At 37.6% G+C, this 12,694-nt stretch overlaps 1 protein-coding gene across 2 annotated transcripts; it reads left to right on the top strand.

The window, feature by feature from the left end:
- Positions 1-5,246: 5,246 nt before the first annotated feature.
- RCAN1 (regulator of calcineurin 1) lies at positions 5,247-12,005 on the top strand. 2 transcript variants are annotated; one of them, XM_010075947.1, is made up of 4 exons: positions 5,247-5,365; positions 7,458-7,631; positions 8,620-8,779; positions 11,567-12,005. In XM_010075947.1, the coding sequence occupies exons 1-4, from the start codon at positions 5,279-5,281 to the stop codon at positions 11,728-11,730; spliced, it is 585 nt and encodes a 194-aa protein (XP_010074249.1). In that variant the 5' UTR covers positions 5,247-5,278; the 3' UTR covers positions 11,731-12,005. The 2 variants fall into 2 exon arrangements, with proteins under 2 accessions (XP_010074249.1, XP_010074250.1); XM_010075948.1 differs by lacking the exon at positions 5,247-5,365 and adding an exon at positions 5,368-5,376 and having other exon boundaries at positions 11,567-11,887.
- Positions 12,006-12,694: the final 689 nt, after the last annotated feature.

Raw genomic sequence — 12,694 nt, 5'->3', positions numbered from 1 at the left:
TAGCTATTCCCCTTTTCTGGATTAGACATCAAGGTTGCCAGTCTACCAGTGCTTGGGCTATTGTAAGGATTTTGAGGAGAAAAGTATACTCGGGTATGATTGGTCTGCCAGTTAATTTTACTGCATAACAAATCCTGTCAGACTTGCAAAAAGAAGTCATGTCCAGGTTTCCTTTCAGTATTTGTTTTGGGGAGAATTTTTTGTTGGGGGAGTGGGAGAGTATGGATTCATTTTTGGCTAATAAAATGGGACTAAGAACTGTGCAGACATCTTAAGGCCAGTGACTTAACTCACAGCCCTCACTCCTGGCTCTTTGATTGAGCCAGCCAGCATTGGTGGGACTTCTTTTGTTTGTCAAGTAAATTTCAAACCAAAGCAAACCTCACAACACAAACCTCCACATAAAAACAACCCACTTTGTGAATCACAAGGGCAGGGAAAAGAAGGTTTTCCAAAGATGGAGAATGTTACTGTTTCCTGACAGCAGTTAGTTTGCAGAGCACCCTTAAAGGCAGTAGAGAAAAATACACTGTCAAGGACGTGCTCATTAGCCCTTCATATGTTAAACTTCCTTACTTTTTCAGTGGGTCTGAGTTCTGGGATTTTTTTCGTTTTGCCTGAATGTGTGCTGAGCCACACTCTAGATAAGCGTTAAGTCCTGGAAAGGAACACTTATTAGCTTTTCCCACTCTCTCCTTCAGTGTGCCTGTCCCATGCAGACAGATAGAACTACTGCTCATGTGCTTACAGAACAGTGCAGGTTAGAAAGTCACCTGAATTCAGGTGTGTGCTAGTGCACAGAGCAGTTTACTGACCCTAGACATGCATGGATAGCTCTGGAAGCTGTTTATACTTTGGCTACCCCCTCCTTCTCCTTGCTCAACCACTAGGAAAATGAAACTAGTAAGTATGATCATTCATTCTAGATAACTTCAAGATGTTTATCCCTGTCCTAAGTAAGGGCTAAGGAAGATAATTAACATGAAGACAGGAATAGAAACTATAAGTTGACAGCAAAAGATCAACAAGTGTATATATAGTGGGAGTACAAGGATTACATAAAGAGCACCCTCCAAGAGCAATTTTAAAAGTCTGCCAGGGATGAGAAAACACATGGACTATATTGTTCTGGTTTATAGTTTGTAGGTGATTATTTTATTAGCTTACAGAATTACCAACACATTTATTTTCATGTTAATTTTCTTCCTCAGATTGTTAGCTTGGCTAATGTAGTTATTGGCAATGAATAGCCATTTTTGTGACTTGCCTTCTTTTCTACTTCTGGTCTCATTTCCTCCTCTTCTGTGCCCTACCTATTTTATTGCATGTGGAGATGAAATTACAGAACTATTTAGGGCATTCAGTCATTATGTGTTCCCACTATTCCATATGCTTATTTGACTTCTTGTTTCTCCTTTCCCCTCTAAAAGCAAACCAAAATGGTCGCTGTTAAATTTCTTTCCCTGCAGAGCGCTGCGAGTGGAGGATCTTTCAGGTGCTATTGACACTAGGGAGTACTTCAGGTCTTCATTGAGCATCTTGTCTGCAATTTTTAGAACTCAATTTTTAAAACTTGAATCCCAGTATCTGTACTTTTCAAAGGGAAAGGTGAAACCTGAGAAAGCAGGGCTGGCTGTGTTGTCATCTCATACTATTCTTGCCCATTTGGTTTCGATGATTTTTGCTGCCCAAACTACAGCATCCTGTTGCAGTGATGAAGTTTGTGTTCTTTAGTATCAGATGTCATTTGGTATCTGGATGACAGTATATATTTTGAAGCAGGTGATCTCCTTGCCCTCGTTCTCTTTCTGTGGGTCTCGATGAGAAGACAGAAAGCAGCAAACTCTCTGAACATAAGGGAAAAGAAAAACTGCACTCTGGTAGTATCAGTACATCAAATCCTGAAGTTCTGATAGTCTTGCTGTGTTCCTGTTCCAGATGGTTTGTTAGCACGTGGTTAACAAATAGTATAGGACCTGAAGTCCACAGAAGTAACATTGCAACACTGTTAGGATTTTGTAAGGGTGGTTTTGTAACTTTGACTCTTGGTTTCTACATTACATCTGGGGGCTGCTGCCTTAGATAACACTTCATTAAAAGAAACAGGGGTAGTGAGAATTTTTTTTTTCTTCTGGGAAAGCAAGTCCTTCTGTTTATTAATAGTCCAAGGTAGTTTATTTAATCCACTAATTGAGACATTGTAAACTGCCTTTTTTGTTCTAATCAAGCACAGAAGTAAGGATATTAGACGACTAATGATTAGAGTGATTTCTGCTGCCCTGCCTCCCAAATACTAGTTCACAACACAGAATAAACTGAGAATGGAGTGTTAGTATGCAATTTAGTATGCAATCATTTTTTTTGACTGAATTGTTTCTTTAAGAGTGACCGATGACACAACCTTACCGAAAAATAATGATGATAATGATAATAGAGTAGGGCTGTTTTCTTTTCTTTGTCTTTTTAAATGGATAAAGCAAAAACCTAGTGTGTATCAGTAGAAGACTCAATGTTTATTTTAAATCTGCAGAACAGGGTGGGAAAAAATTTTGTGAGGTGTTAAATCTTCTCAGAAATATTTGATTTGTTTACAGCTAACACAGTAATATAGCAGGCTGTAGTCATCTTCTAGATGACAGAGTTATATTTGAAAGATAGCTGTAGTAAGACATATAGTAATTTTCCTTGGGCCTTAGTACTGTATAGGTAGCCTTGAGAATAGCAATTGGAGGTATTTTTAATGTTTTACTCTTCATGGGATCTGGGCATAAAAATTTAAGTCTAGAGTTACAAAGGGATGCAAGTGCCTAGGATCTACCTGTCCTGCTTCAAGTTGTGAAGTCCAAAATAGGGCTTTTGAAGACTCTTACAATCACTGGACTGCTATGAAGCTTTGACATGCTTAGCTATATAAAAGTCTGCAGCTAGGTTGCCAAAGGCTTCATTCTGTTGAACAGCTCAAACTGCCTCCTATGAGGCTCTACAAAAGAAATATTCTTTTCGGCAGTCAGCCACCAAGATGCTGCATTCACCTCGGTAGCCTCAGAGTATGCCGAATGACTCTGACTCAGTAGCAGGTTAAAGGGGAGACCTTCTTTACTTTCCTATCAGTGACTATAGCATTCACCTAGGATGTGGAAAGCCTTTTTTCCATTTATGCTCAGGTGATTCATGGCCATGTTTTCCAAATGAGCATCCTGACCACTGATCTATGGAGTCATGCTTGGTGCTTCCACTTCCGAAGTCTTTAAGACACTTGGCAACCTAATTCCAGGGCAAGGGTGGAATTCAAGACATACTCGCCATGATTTTCTGTGTGAGCTCGGGTGGCTCACTGCTTGGCATGATGGCTTTTATGAATCCTTTTCTTAAGTATTTGTGTTTCTGGGTATAGGTCGTGAGCTTGGGAACTCAGACCTGTTCTCACTGTATATGTGCCCAGTCCAGATCTCAGCAGTGTTGAGTGGCTGTATAGCCACTGCATCCCATCTTCCTGGGAGCTTGGGGAGAGGAAAGGACCTGCTGTTTCCTTCTATCTCCTGTCCACTAGGCACCTGGTCTGTTAGGTGCTCCTGGAGCTTTGGGGGCTTGTTACTTATAACTTTTCTTCAGAGTTGAGGTTAATCTCACTGTCGGCATCTGCATCAGTTGTTGAGTAGACCTTCAGAGCACCTTCTCTTCTGCTGAGCTGAGTTTAAGTAAGGGCTTCTAAGGAAAGGTGCTAGGAAGTTGGTCTGAGTAGTCTTTCTTGCCAAGTTAACTTTTACACTAAGGTAACTACAATCACAGGGAGTTTGGCTGCTAAATCAGGCTTTTAGCCTGTGGCACAGTAAGCATCCTTAACTTTGTTAAGCAAGTAAGTAGAGCCCATGGAAACAGAGAATGCTATTCATGTGAATAGTTATACGTTATTAAATATTTATGAAATAAGGTTTTAAACTTACTACTCTCTATTGTTTGCAAGTATTTCAATAAAAACTGATGCTTCTGTCATGGTCCCATGTTATAGTAAAATGAACTACAAAGGCACTTACGATTTTGACGTCATTATAAATTTTGATCTGAAGCTATATAGGAGAGTTCCAAATAGCTTGTAAAAGCTTCAGCTTAAACTTAATGAATTACTTTAAATGTTAATGGTTTCTTAGAAATGGTTCTTGATTAAAAAAAAACCAAACACATAAAAGCAAAACAAACCCACCCCCAGAACCAACAAAAACAACAACAAAAAGACCCACCCAAAAACCTGTGTCTTGTGTTACTTTTTGGAAAATGTTCTGAAACCAGGATACAAATAAATCAGAAGATATCAGAAATGTAGGTTTCATACCTCATCACTGCTGTTGGTAGTTCAAGTTGTCTCTTAAAACTCTGCCATTAGGTTTCTGATGAAGCTCATGTAAAAAAAAAAAAACCAAAAAAAAACCCCACAAAACAAACCCACCCCCTCAAACTGAAACAAAAAACCTGACCCCCAACTATCCCAGAACATAAACCTCAACAGTTTATGACTTTTTAATAAAGTGAGAATGGTAATTATTCCATATAGTTGCTCTGAAGAAAGCTTCAAAATTAATTCTCACTGTAATGGAGGGAAGAAGTATCTTCCCAAATAAATTTCTCCTTATCTCTAAATTTCAGTCTGTGTATTTTTTCCACAAAATTATGAAAAGCTATTGACCTGAGGGATTTGTTTTCTGTTCCGAAGTCTTGAAATTTTCCTCCTGGCTAATTACAGCCTATTACTCTAGACTTTGGTCCTTTAGCAGTAACATTTTCCATCTTAAGATGGGTTGTCCCATTCCAGTGAAGAGCATGTTGTCTGAGCACTGAATGGAATTACTACCAGTGGAAACTATGCTGCAAGAGGCTTGATAAAGCAGCTGCTGTGCAAACCTCAGCTGTTTTTTCCATCCTCCCCAGCGCTGGTAATTAGCATAGGGAAGCTGACTAATGTGCTGACGTCACCTCTTTCCAGTCGCAGCTTACATTTTGTTCCTGACTGCCTCAAAGCATGCAGGACTTTGTTCAGGAATTCGCTGTCACATACAGGATGCTCTGAAACCTTTTTTTTTTTTTTTTTTTTTTTTTTTTTTTTTTTTTTTCTTTTTTTGGGGTATTAATTTTTTTTTTTTTTTTTTTTTTTTTTTTTTTTTTTTTTTTCTCTCTTCAGGGGCTGGACTTGTTCCCCTTATAAAGGCTGCCTGCAGGACCAACGGCTTCCTTAAAAGTCATTGGTTTCTGTGGAACAGCAAGTAGTGCTTTGACAAAGCACAAAATGCATTTTAGAAATTTTAACTACAGTTTTAGTTCTCTGATTGCCTGTGTGGCAGATAGTGATGTCTTCAATCAAGCAGAAACAAGGGTATGCTTTATGTTTTGTTTTTTATTTCTGCGAACTACTGGAATACTGAAGTATGTAGGTGTTGTTTCAAATTGTTTAAAGTATGCCTTGATAGTTTTTTGACTTGTAAGAAAATTTCAGTTTGTAAGGGTCTTGGGTCTTACAAGTCTGCAACAGTATGCTCTGATGTGAATGAGACTAACTGGAATTTATTTGGTCTTAAGCTATGTTTTTGAAAAAAATTGAAAGTTTACCTCCAGTCTTCCTTGACTGTCTCTGTAATGGATTCTTCACTTGCATATGCATTTTCAGCAAATTTTTAGACTATAATTTTGGTACTAAGACTCACATAATTTGTAGTAGACTTTATATTTTTTTCATGGGATTTTTTGGCTGGCACAGTAATTAAGAGCATAATGTTAAAACTATAAGAACTCCTGCATTTATATGTAACTGGTTAGAATTACTATAATGTAAGTAATCCAGTCCTGATACAGTGAATTGTTGACTGCTAAGATACCTTAAGGACAAAAATAACACTTTGTTTAGTGTTGTGTTGCTAGTATGACATTTATGACCTCTATAATCACACACATTTTAAAAACTATATATATTGCACAAATCTTGCAGGTACTCTCTGAGTTTAAATGTTGAATGTGATCTTCAAAAGGCAATTTAGCTTGTGTTTGGCTCACTTCTCATGGTTGCATCCCTCTCTCTCTGGAGTACAGGAGGCTAACAAATACAGGCTTTCTGTGTGGAGGGTCAAGGTCTTGTTTGGGAGCTCATTTTGAAAAAGCTTTAAGTGTGGCTCAGCAAGAAACAGAACAGCTCTGATATTTTAAAATGTCTTTGAAATATAGTGGTTGTTTACACAGCTGTGGCGATTTTGTGAAGCAGAGCTTTTCAGGAAGGAAAATTAAATTTTGAAGTAATTGCTGCTGCCTTACGTAATCCTTGCTGCTTTTTTCTACGAATTCAAAATGTAACAGTAAAAAAAATGAGGCAATGTGATTTTACATAATTGTTTATTTTGGCTTTGTATTGAACTTCTGGTAAGCTTTTATGATGAGAAAATATCTGAAACTTGAATGCTTGCTCTATTGCCATCATTGAAATAAGGTGTGTGACTGGTTACAGTGTACTCAGTGAGCCTGAAACACTTTGCAAGAGCGCGGCAGCTTCAGAACCTCCTGCTTCTTTCACCTCCTTTGCTCTGGCATCCTGACGTAAGAGTGGAAGCACATAAATTATATGAAAAATAACCAAGTCAGGTTTGCACAGATGCCCTAGGAGAACAAACCCAAGGTGCAAAATGGTGATGGCCAGCTGTTGGTAAAGGTGCTTCAGTCTTTTCATGCAGATAGGACAGCAAAGTAACTCAGCTGCAGATCTATGAAGGTTCAAAGTTTTGGTCCTCTTATCACACAGCCAAAACAGAAAGTGTGTTAAAGGCCCTTCAGGAGCTGTATGGTTAGTACTTCAGATTTTTTGGGAAAGATAGTGGGAGCCTTCTTGGAATTCGGTTCCAGAAATAGAAGACACTATTAAACTAGAGTTCAGTAATAATATGGCTGTTTTCCTAAATGAAAGTAGTAGCTATTAAAACAGGAGATGTTAATTAACTTTATTATGCATGCTGAATAAGTGAAAAAAGTTACATTTAGCTTGCAAATATGTTTTTTAATTTTTCTTTATTAAAACTGTTGTGTTGGTTTCCTCGAAAATTGCACATTTAAACAAAGGCACGCTTGGCAGGCTTTTTTCAAGGCCTTTGGATATTAATTTTACAAGACAAGCACTTCTTTTTAATATCTTACAAATACTAATATTTCTGTTATGTCACTGTATCAGAGTATCATGTCCAACACATTAATTATGATAATCTGTTTTTAAATAAGAAAGAAAAAAGCTGCTATAGAGAAAACAAGTGATAGGTAGAAAAATTCATTGCAAAAAGAGAGAAGAAAACTAAATCTAAGCTGTTATAAAGACATCAATATCCAAGAGTAGTAGTATGCCCCTACTAGTAACTGCAATTTATCTCTGTATTTCTTTAGAGAAAAGGTAGAGTGTTGCGTATTGACTTTCTTCTCTGGTCCTTTCTTTTCAGGCCAAATTTGAATCGCTGTTTAGAACATACGACAGAGATATCACCTTTCAGTATTTTAAGAGCTTCAAAAGAGTACGAATAAATTTCAGTAACCCTTTATCTGCAGCAGATGCTAGAATCCAGTTGCACAAGACAGAGTTCCTTGGAAAGGAAATAAAACTGTATTTTGCTCAGGTAAGTCTTTTTGTGATTATCCTGACAAGGTACTAAAGCATAACTTACCCATGATAAGCTTCCACAGGTCTTCAGTCACGCTAATGAACACTGTTAATTTTTTCAGTTTGATTACAGAATCACAGGTTGTTCCAAAGCTACGAGTATTTGGAGGCTTACATATTTTGCCTTTGTCTCTGTATTGCTTGAATAACCTTGGAAAGTGAGTAGATGATAGTAATCAGCACAGTCAAAGATAAGAGTTTAATGGGATGGGGGAGGCCAAGCGTGCTCTACCAACAGTACACGCGCACACACATGCATGCTCAAGTAGCATCTGAGGGAAACCAAAGTGTAAAGCTGCACATTCAGGACTCTACCTGTTGATCCTGCTCTTGCTGCTGCAGGTTGTTTAGCACATGTTTGTACTTGGAGATTGCCATCAGTGCAACATAGCTGCATAGCATCTGCTGCTAAAGATGTGAAACTCTCAGATTCTGGTAGTCTGGGTGATTTTTGGTAGCTGCTGTTTATTTTCCTCCATAAGTTTAATGGGAAAATTAATCTATGTGTGTCTGTTTCAGATGTCCCTAGGGACAGTCCTGAAGGAGCCAGTTTATTTATATACCTTCTAGAATTCTCACCACTCTCACTTGTGGTAATGAGTTTCAACACCATTTGTCATTAGGCCTTAAAGCCCATATCCAGCTTCCTCCTACTTCAGTATTTTAAGGGCAGATATTTTCTGGTGAAATTTTTGTAAACATCCATAGTGAGAAGATACAGATGTGCATACTTCATTGCATGTTTCATCAGAGTTATTAAAGGTGGTGGCTTGTCTGTATTTTGTATACTGGGTCTTTCATATAGCTCTCTTGGATAATGTAGTTACATGCTGCCACCTTGAGTGCCTGTTACAGCATAACATCTTTCCAAACCTTAAAATTCCTCATGGATTATGGATTCATTGACAATTGTGAAACAGCTTTGGCTTTTATGCTTTTTTCAGACTTTGCACATTGGAAGCTCGCATTTGGCACCACCAAATCCAGACAAACAGTTTTTGATTTCACCTCCTGCCTCTCCACCTGTTGATTGGAAGCAAGTAGAAGACGCTACTCCAGTCATTAACTATGACCTTTTATATGCTATCTCCAAGTTAGGACCAGGTAAGAAGGAGTAGAAACACTAGAATTTTGGTTGAGTAAAACACCTTTTAAACTTTATGAATTTCTAGAGCTCTTCAAATTAATAAATATCTACCAATTAAATTTTTAGTATCAGAAAAAACATTAGTAAGAGGTGGTTTCTTACACACATGGTAGTTCCACAGGATCACTTGGAGGGCCCAGACCTCCACAATGGGATCTGTTTTGTGATTTGTAAAGAGAATTAATAGATATTATATTAGCTTGTTTGTCAGAACAATGTATTAGCTTGTTAATTGGAATTTTCAAGAAGCAACTTCCTAAAAATTAAGAGACGGCTGTATGTGACCTCTTGAAGGGATGGGAAAGTCCTGTTTCAGACTAAGACAGTGAACCAGTTAACAGCTGTGTAGCTCTGTGCTAGAATTACCTCTGCATCTGAGGTAGTAATATGGGGAGGACAGAAACTATCAGTATCAACCTAATTTTCTTTCGGAGTTAAGAGGGAGGAGTTTCTGCCACTCCTTGCACCTTCTAATTTTTGTCTGCTGCAATTTATTCATTTCTTGGAAACTTCACAATAGCTTCACTCTGAGAAGAAGAAAAAAAAGTTTCTTTCAGGTTCATTTTTTTTTCCCTCACTGTCCAAACTAAAGAAGGTATTAAGACTGTACACTTGCCCCTTATTTCTAGTGTTATCCCATAAGTTGCTTGTAATTTCAGCTAACCATGCTGTGTAGACTGTGGATAGCACCACAGATAGGAGAAACAGTTCTACCTGCTGTTTGTGTTTTAAACCAAATACTACTTTGATAAAGTTCCACTAAACTGAACTACCTCTTACTTTAAACATGGTTCTGCTTTTCGATGATAAATGATCATGTCCCTTGATGTAATTTTATACCTCAGTTAAGACAACCTTCTTAATGAGAATTGGTGCAAATTGTATTTCCTAAAATATGCAACTCTGATTTAATCTGTTTGCAACGGTACTATTAAGTTCAGGGGAGAGAAAAAATGGCCACATTTAGTAACAGTATTAAAGACAATAAAAACTGTAGTCTGAATCATTGTACTGTAGCATTTTTATATACCCATTTACCTACCAGCTTAGGGAATGTGTCTTATGTCAGTAGTGAGGGGTGGAGAAGATGGTAGGGCAGAAGTCTCAGCTCCTCATTCATCAGCTTTCTGTGTATCAGTTTCTGGCTGACTGTAAGCTGGTGATATCCACAGATCCTAGTGAAAATAACATGAATCTCACAAACCATTAGGGAATTCTTACCTGTGAAAATTCAGCCCTTTGGAGTTTGTGGAGGGACAAAAATCTATGCTTATGCTGGCATAAAAATTAGGGTAGGTTATTGCCAGTTTTTAGTAAAGACTATCTTTTAAATATTGTGTGAATTATAATGGCAAAAACAATTTATAGGGGAAGATACTACAATTAGAAGTGGAGGTATAAAATGCTGCCACAAATGATTTGTTTATCCAGAAATACATGAACTAAGCAGATGAGCCTGCATGTAGGTCTTTAAAACCATCCATCAAGAACACTGTTGACATGGTAAATGTTTTTATCAAAGACTATTTTTCCTGAACTCAGTTTTTTTGAAGCAGAAGTCCCATAAGTCTTTGCTTGTCAGAATAAAAGTTGTTTTGATGAAACGTGTAACAAATAACATTACAGCTTATTGATTTTATGAAAGTTCAGAGCTTGCTCCGTGGGTGCTGCTTTCTTTACTGCAAGCTTTGCTTTTAAATTTTAGTAGTACCATAAAGAAACCGTTAAGTCTTAAAATACATACTTAAGATTTTACTAAGCAGTAGAAGTTGGTCCTTTTTCTCCTGAAAGTTCTGTTATCGAGATGCCCTGCGGTAGGCTCATTGGCAGATCTGTGATTCCTTTTCATATGAGATTTTTTTCATATAAATTGTGGATGTTGAGCCCTATAAAGCTCTGCCTCTTGACTGTCATGTTCTTTGGAACATGGTGTTAATAATGACTTGGTACCAAGGAGCAAGCAGGGGTTACTCTAGCACAATGGCTTGTGTGTTTCTGAAGAACTAGAGGCAAGAATCTCTGTGGAACTGCTCTTTGTGCCAGTTACCCTTTCTAAAGTTCTTAGGGAAACAGAGCAGAGACCACTTCAGAGCCTTGGCATACTAGAGTATGCTGCTTGCCACAGGTGTTAGCTCTTTTGAACAGCTGAGGTGCAATTACTGTAGTGGTCTTAATGAAGACTATTCTTGCCACTGAGAGATAATGAGTATAAAGTAAAAAGAAAAAAAATTAAGGGGAGCTGATCAGGGAAGCAGTTTTTCCTGATCTAATGTAAGATTAAAATTATTTAACACCTAGTTAAATTTAAAAGCAATTATTTGTATTATGGAGAAAACAGATTTCGCATCAGTGGTCAGTAAAATATTTGTGTCATAGCACTTCTACACGCTGGCTGTATTATGTCTGAGTGTTTCACGTTATACATGCATGAAGCCTGCTGTCTAGCTCTGCTGCTCCTCAGAATGCTAGAACAGTGTTAGAGCACCTCCGTGTGAGGTGGGAGGAAGTGCATCCAGCTTTCTTAACACTGAAAGCTTCTGGGGGGAAGGAAGATAAATACTTCTGGATGGTAAATGTGACTGTTGGCAATGCACCTGCCTGCACCATCTAATGTGTTGTGGCATCAGGCTTTTGTCATGAGTGTATTACTTCCACATTTTTATGAATTCTTTTTAGTAATATCTTTATACTTTTCTACAGAATGGATCCTTTTTAACCAGTTTTGCTATTATTTTAACTTTCAGGAGAAAAGTATGAGCTACATGCTGCAACTGACACTACTCCTAGTGTTGTCGTCCACGTGTGTGAGAGTGACCAGGAAAATGATGTGGAAGAAGAAACAAAGAAGCCCAAACCAAAAATTATTCAGACGAGAAGGCCAGATTATACTCCTACCCATTTAAGTTGAACTGCTGTTGTTTTTCCGAAGGTTACAAGTAGACATGCAAGGGAAACATTTACTATGGAAACAGCAGGTCACAGGTTTGGTGGCAACAGGAGCAGTTATAGTAGGAGAAATTCCAATGTAAGTTTGCTCAGAAAAAAATATAGGAAGTTTCATCCTTAATTCTGATGCTGTGGGTTGGTAGATGTCATGAGTGTATTCCGAGATCACTGGGAACGAAAGATGGGCAGAAGAAGACATTGAGACGTAACAGGACAAACTGGGTTTATTTTTTTGGGGGTACTGTAGGCTGTTCCATTATAAAGTATCTGGGGGAAGCTTACTTTCTTCTGTCTCACATAAATCCTCAAACTAATAGGCTAGTCATTGTGTGGAGTACATAGTGATAACAGAGGTGGTTTTAAAGATTAAAGTATGGGAATTGTAAACCTTTTTCTTGTAATAGATTTTGTGCATGTGTATTCTTGGTCTTCTAAAGTAACTTTGCATTATTTTCTATAGTTTCTCACATGTTTCTGGGAATCTGAGAAATTGTTTAAAGTATTTATTATCTCAGCAGCCCAGACTTTACTAGATGTGTAGATACATGTATATTTTGTTTTATTGGCACTCATTTTCCAGCAGGCATGCAATTTCTTCAGCACCTTATTTTGGTGCTATGTAAGTTGTGCTTTTGAAATTTTAACCTTTTAAATGCCTATATAGGGTTTTATCTGGCAAAGTAATGGAAAAAATGTGCAATAGGAAAGTTATTTAAATAAGTTGAATTTAAATTATTTAAATTATTTATATCTTCAGCAACGTTTGTTCAGTAACTGACTTTCTCATTTGGAAAAAGAAGTACTCTTACATGTATAAATAAAGCTAACGTTGCATATTCACAGCAATGTAATTTTTCAGTGAAAGAAATGGTAATGGAGAGATGTAAACTATACTCAGTATGTGAATCTGCATTGTTCTGAGCAAC

Source organism: Pterocles gutturalis, unplaced genomic scaffold, assembly GCF_000699245.1.
Source record: "Pterocles gutturalis isolate BGI_N339 unplaced genomic scaffold, ASM69924v1 scaffold2653, whole genome shotgun sequence".
Lineage (NCBI taxonomy): Eukaryota > Metazoa > Chordata > Aves > Pterocliformes > Pteroclidae > Pterocles > Pterocles gutturalis.
Note: the sequence above shows the minus strand (reverse complement) of the source record. Positions and strands in the feature narration are given on the sequence as shown.

Bases quoted from the DNA above. Each gene is read 5' to 3' on its own strand.
- RCAN1 (XM_010075947.1), top strand. From the start codon at position 5,279: ATGCATTTTAGAAATTTTAACTACAGTTTTAGTTCTCTGATTGCCTGT. The intron at 5,366-7,457 runs GTATGCTTTATG...CTTTCTTTTCAG, and splicing joins TCAATCAAGCAGAAACAAGG to GCCAAATTTGAATCGCTGTT. The intron at 8,780-11,566 runs GTAAGAAGGAGT...TTTAACTTTCAG, and splicing joins TATCTCCAAGTTAGGACCAG to GAGAAAAGTATGAGCTACAT.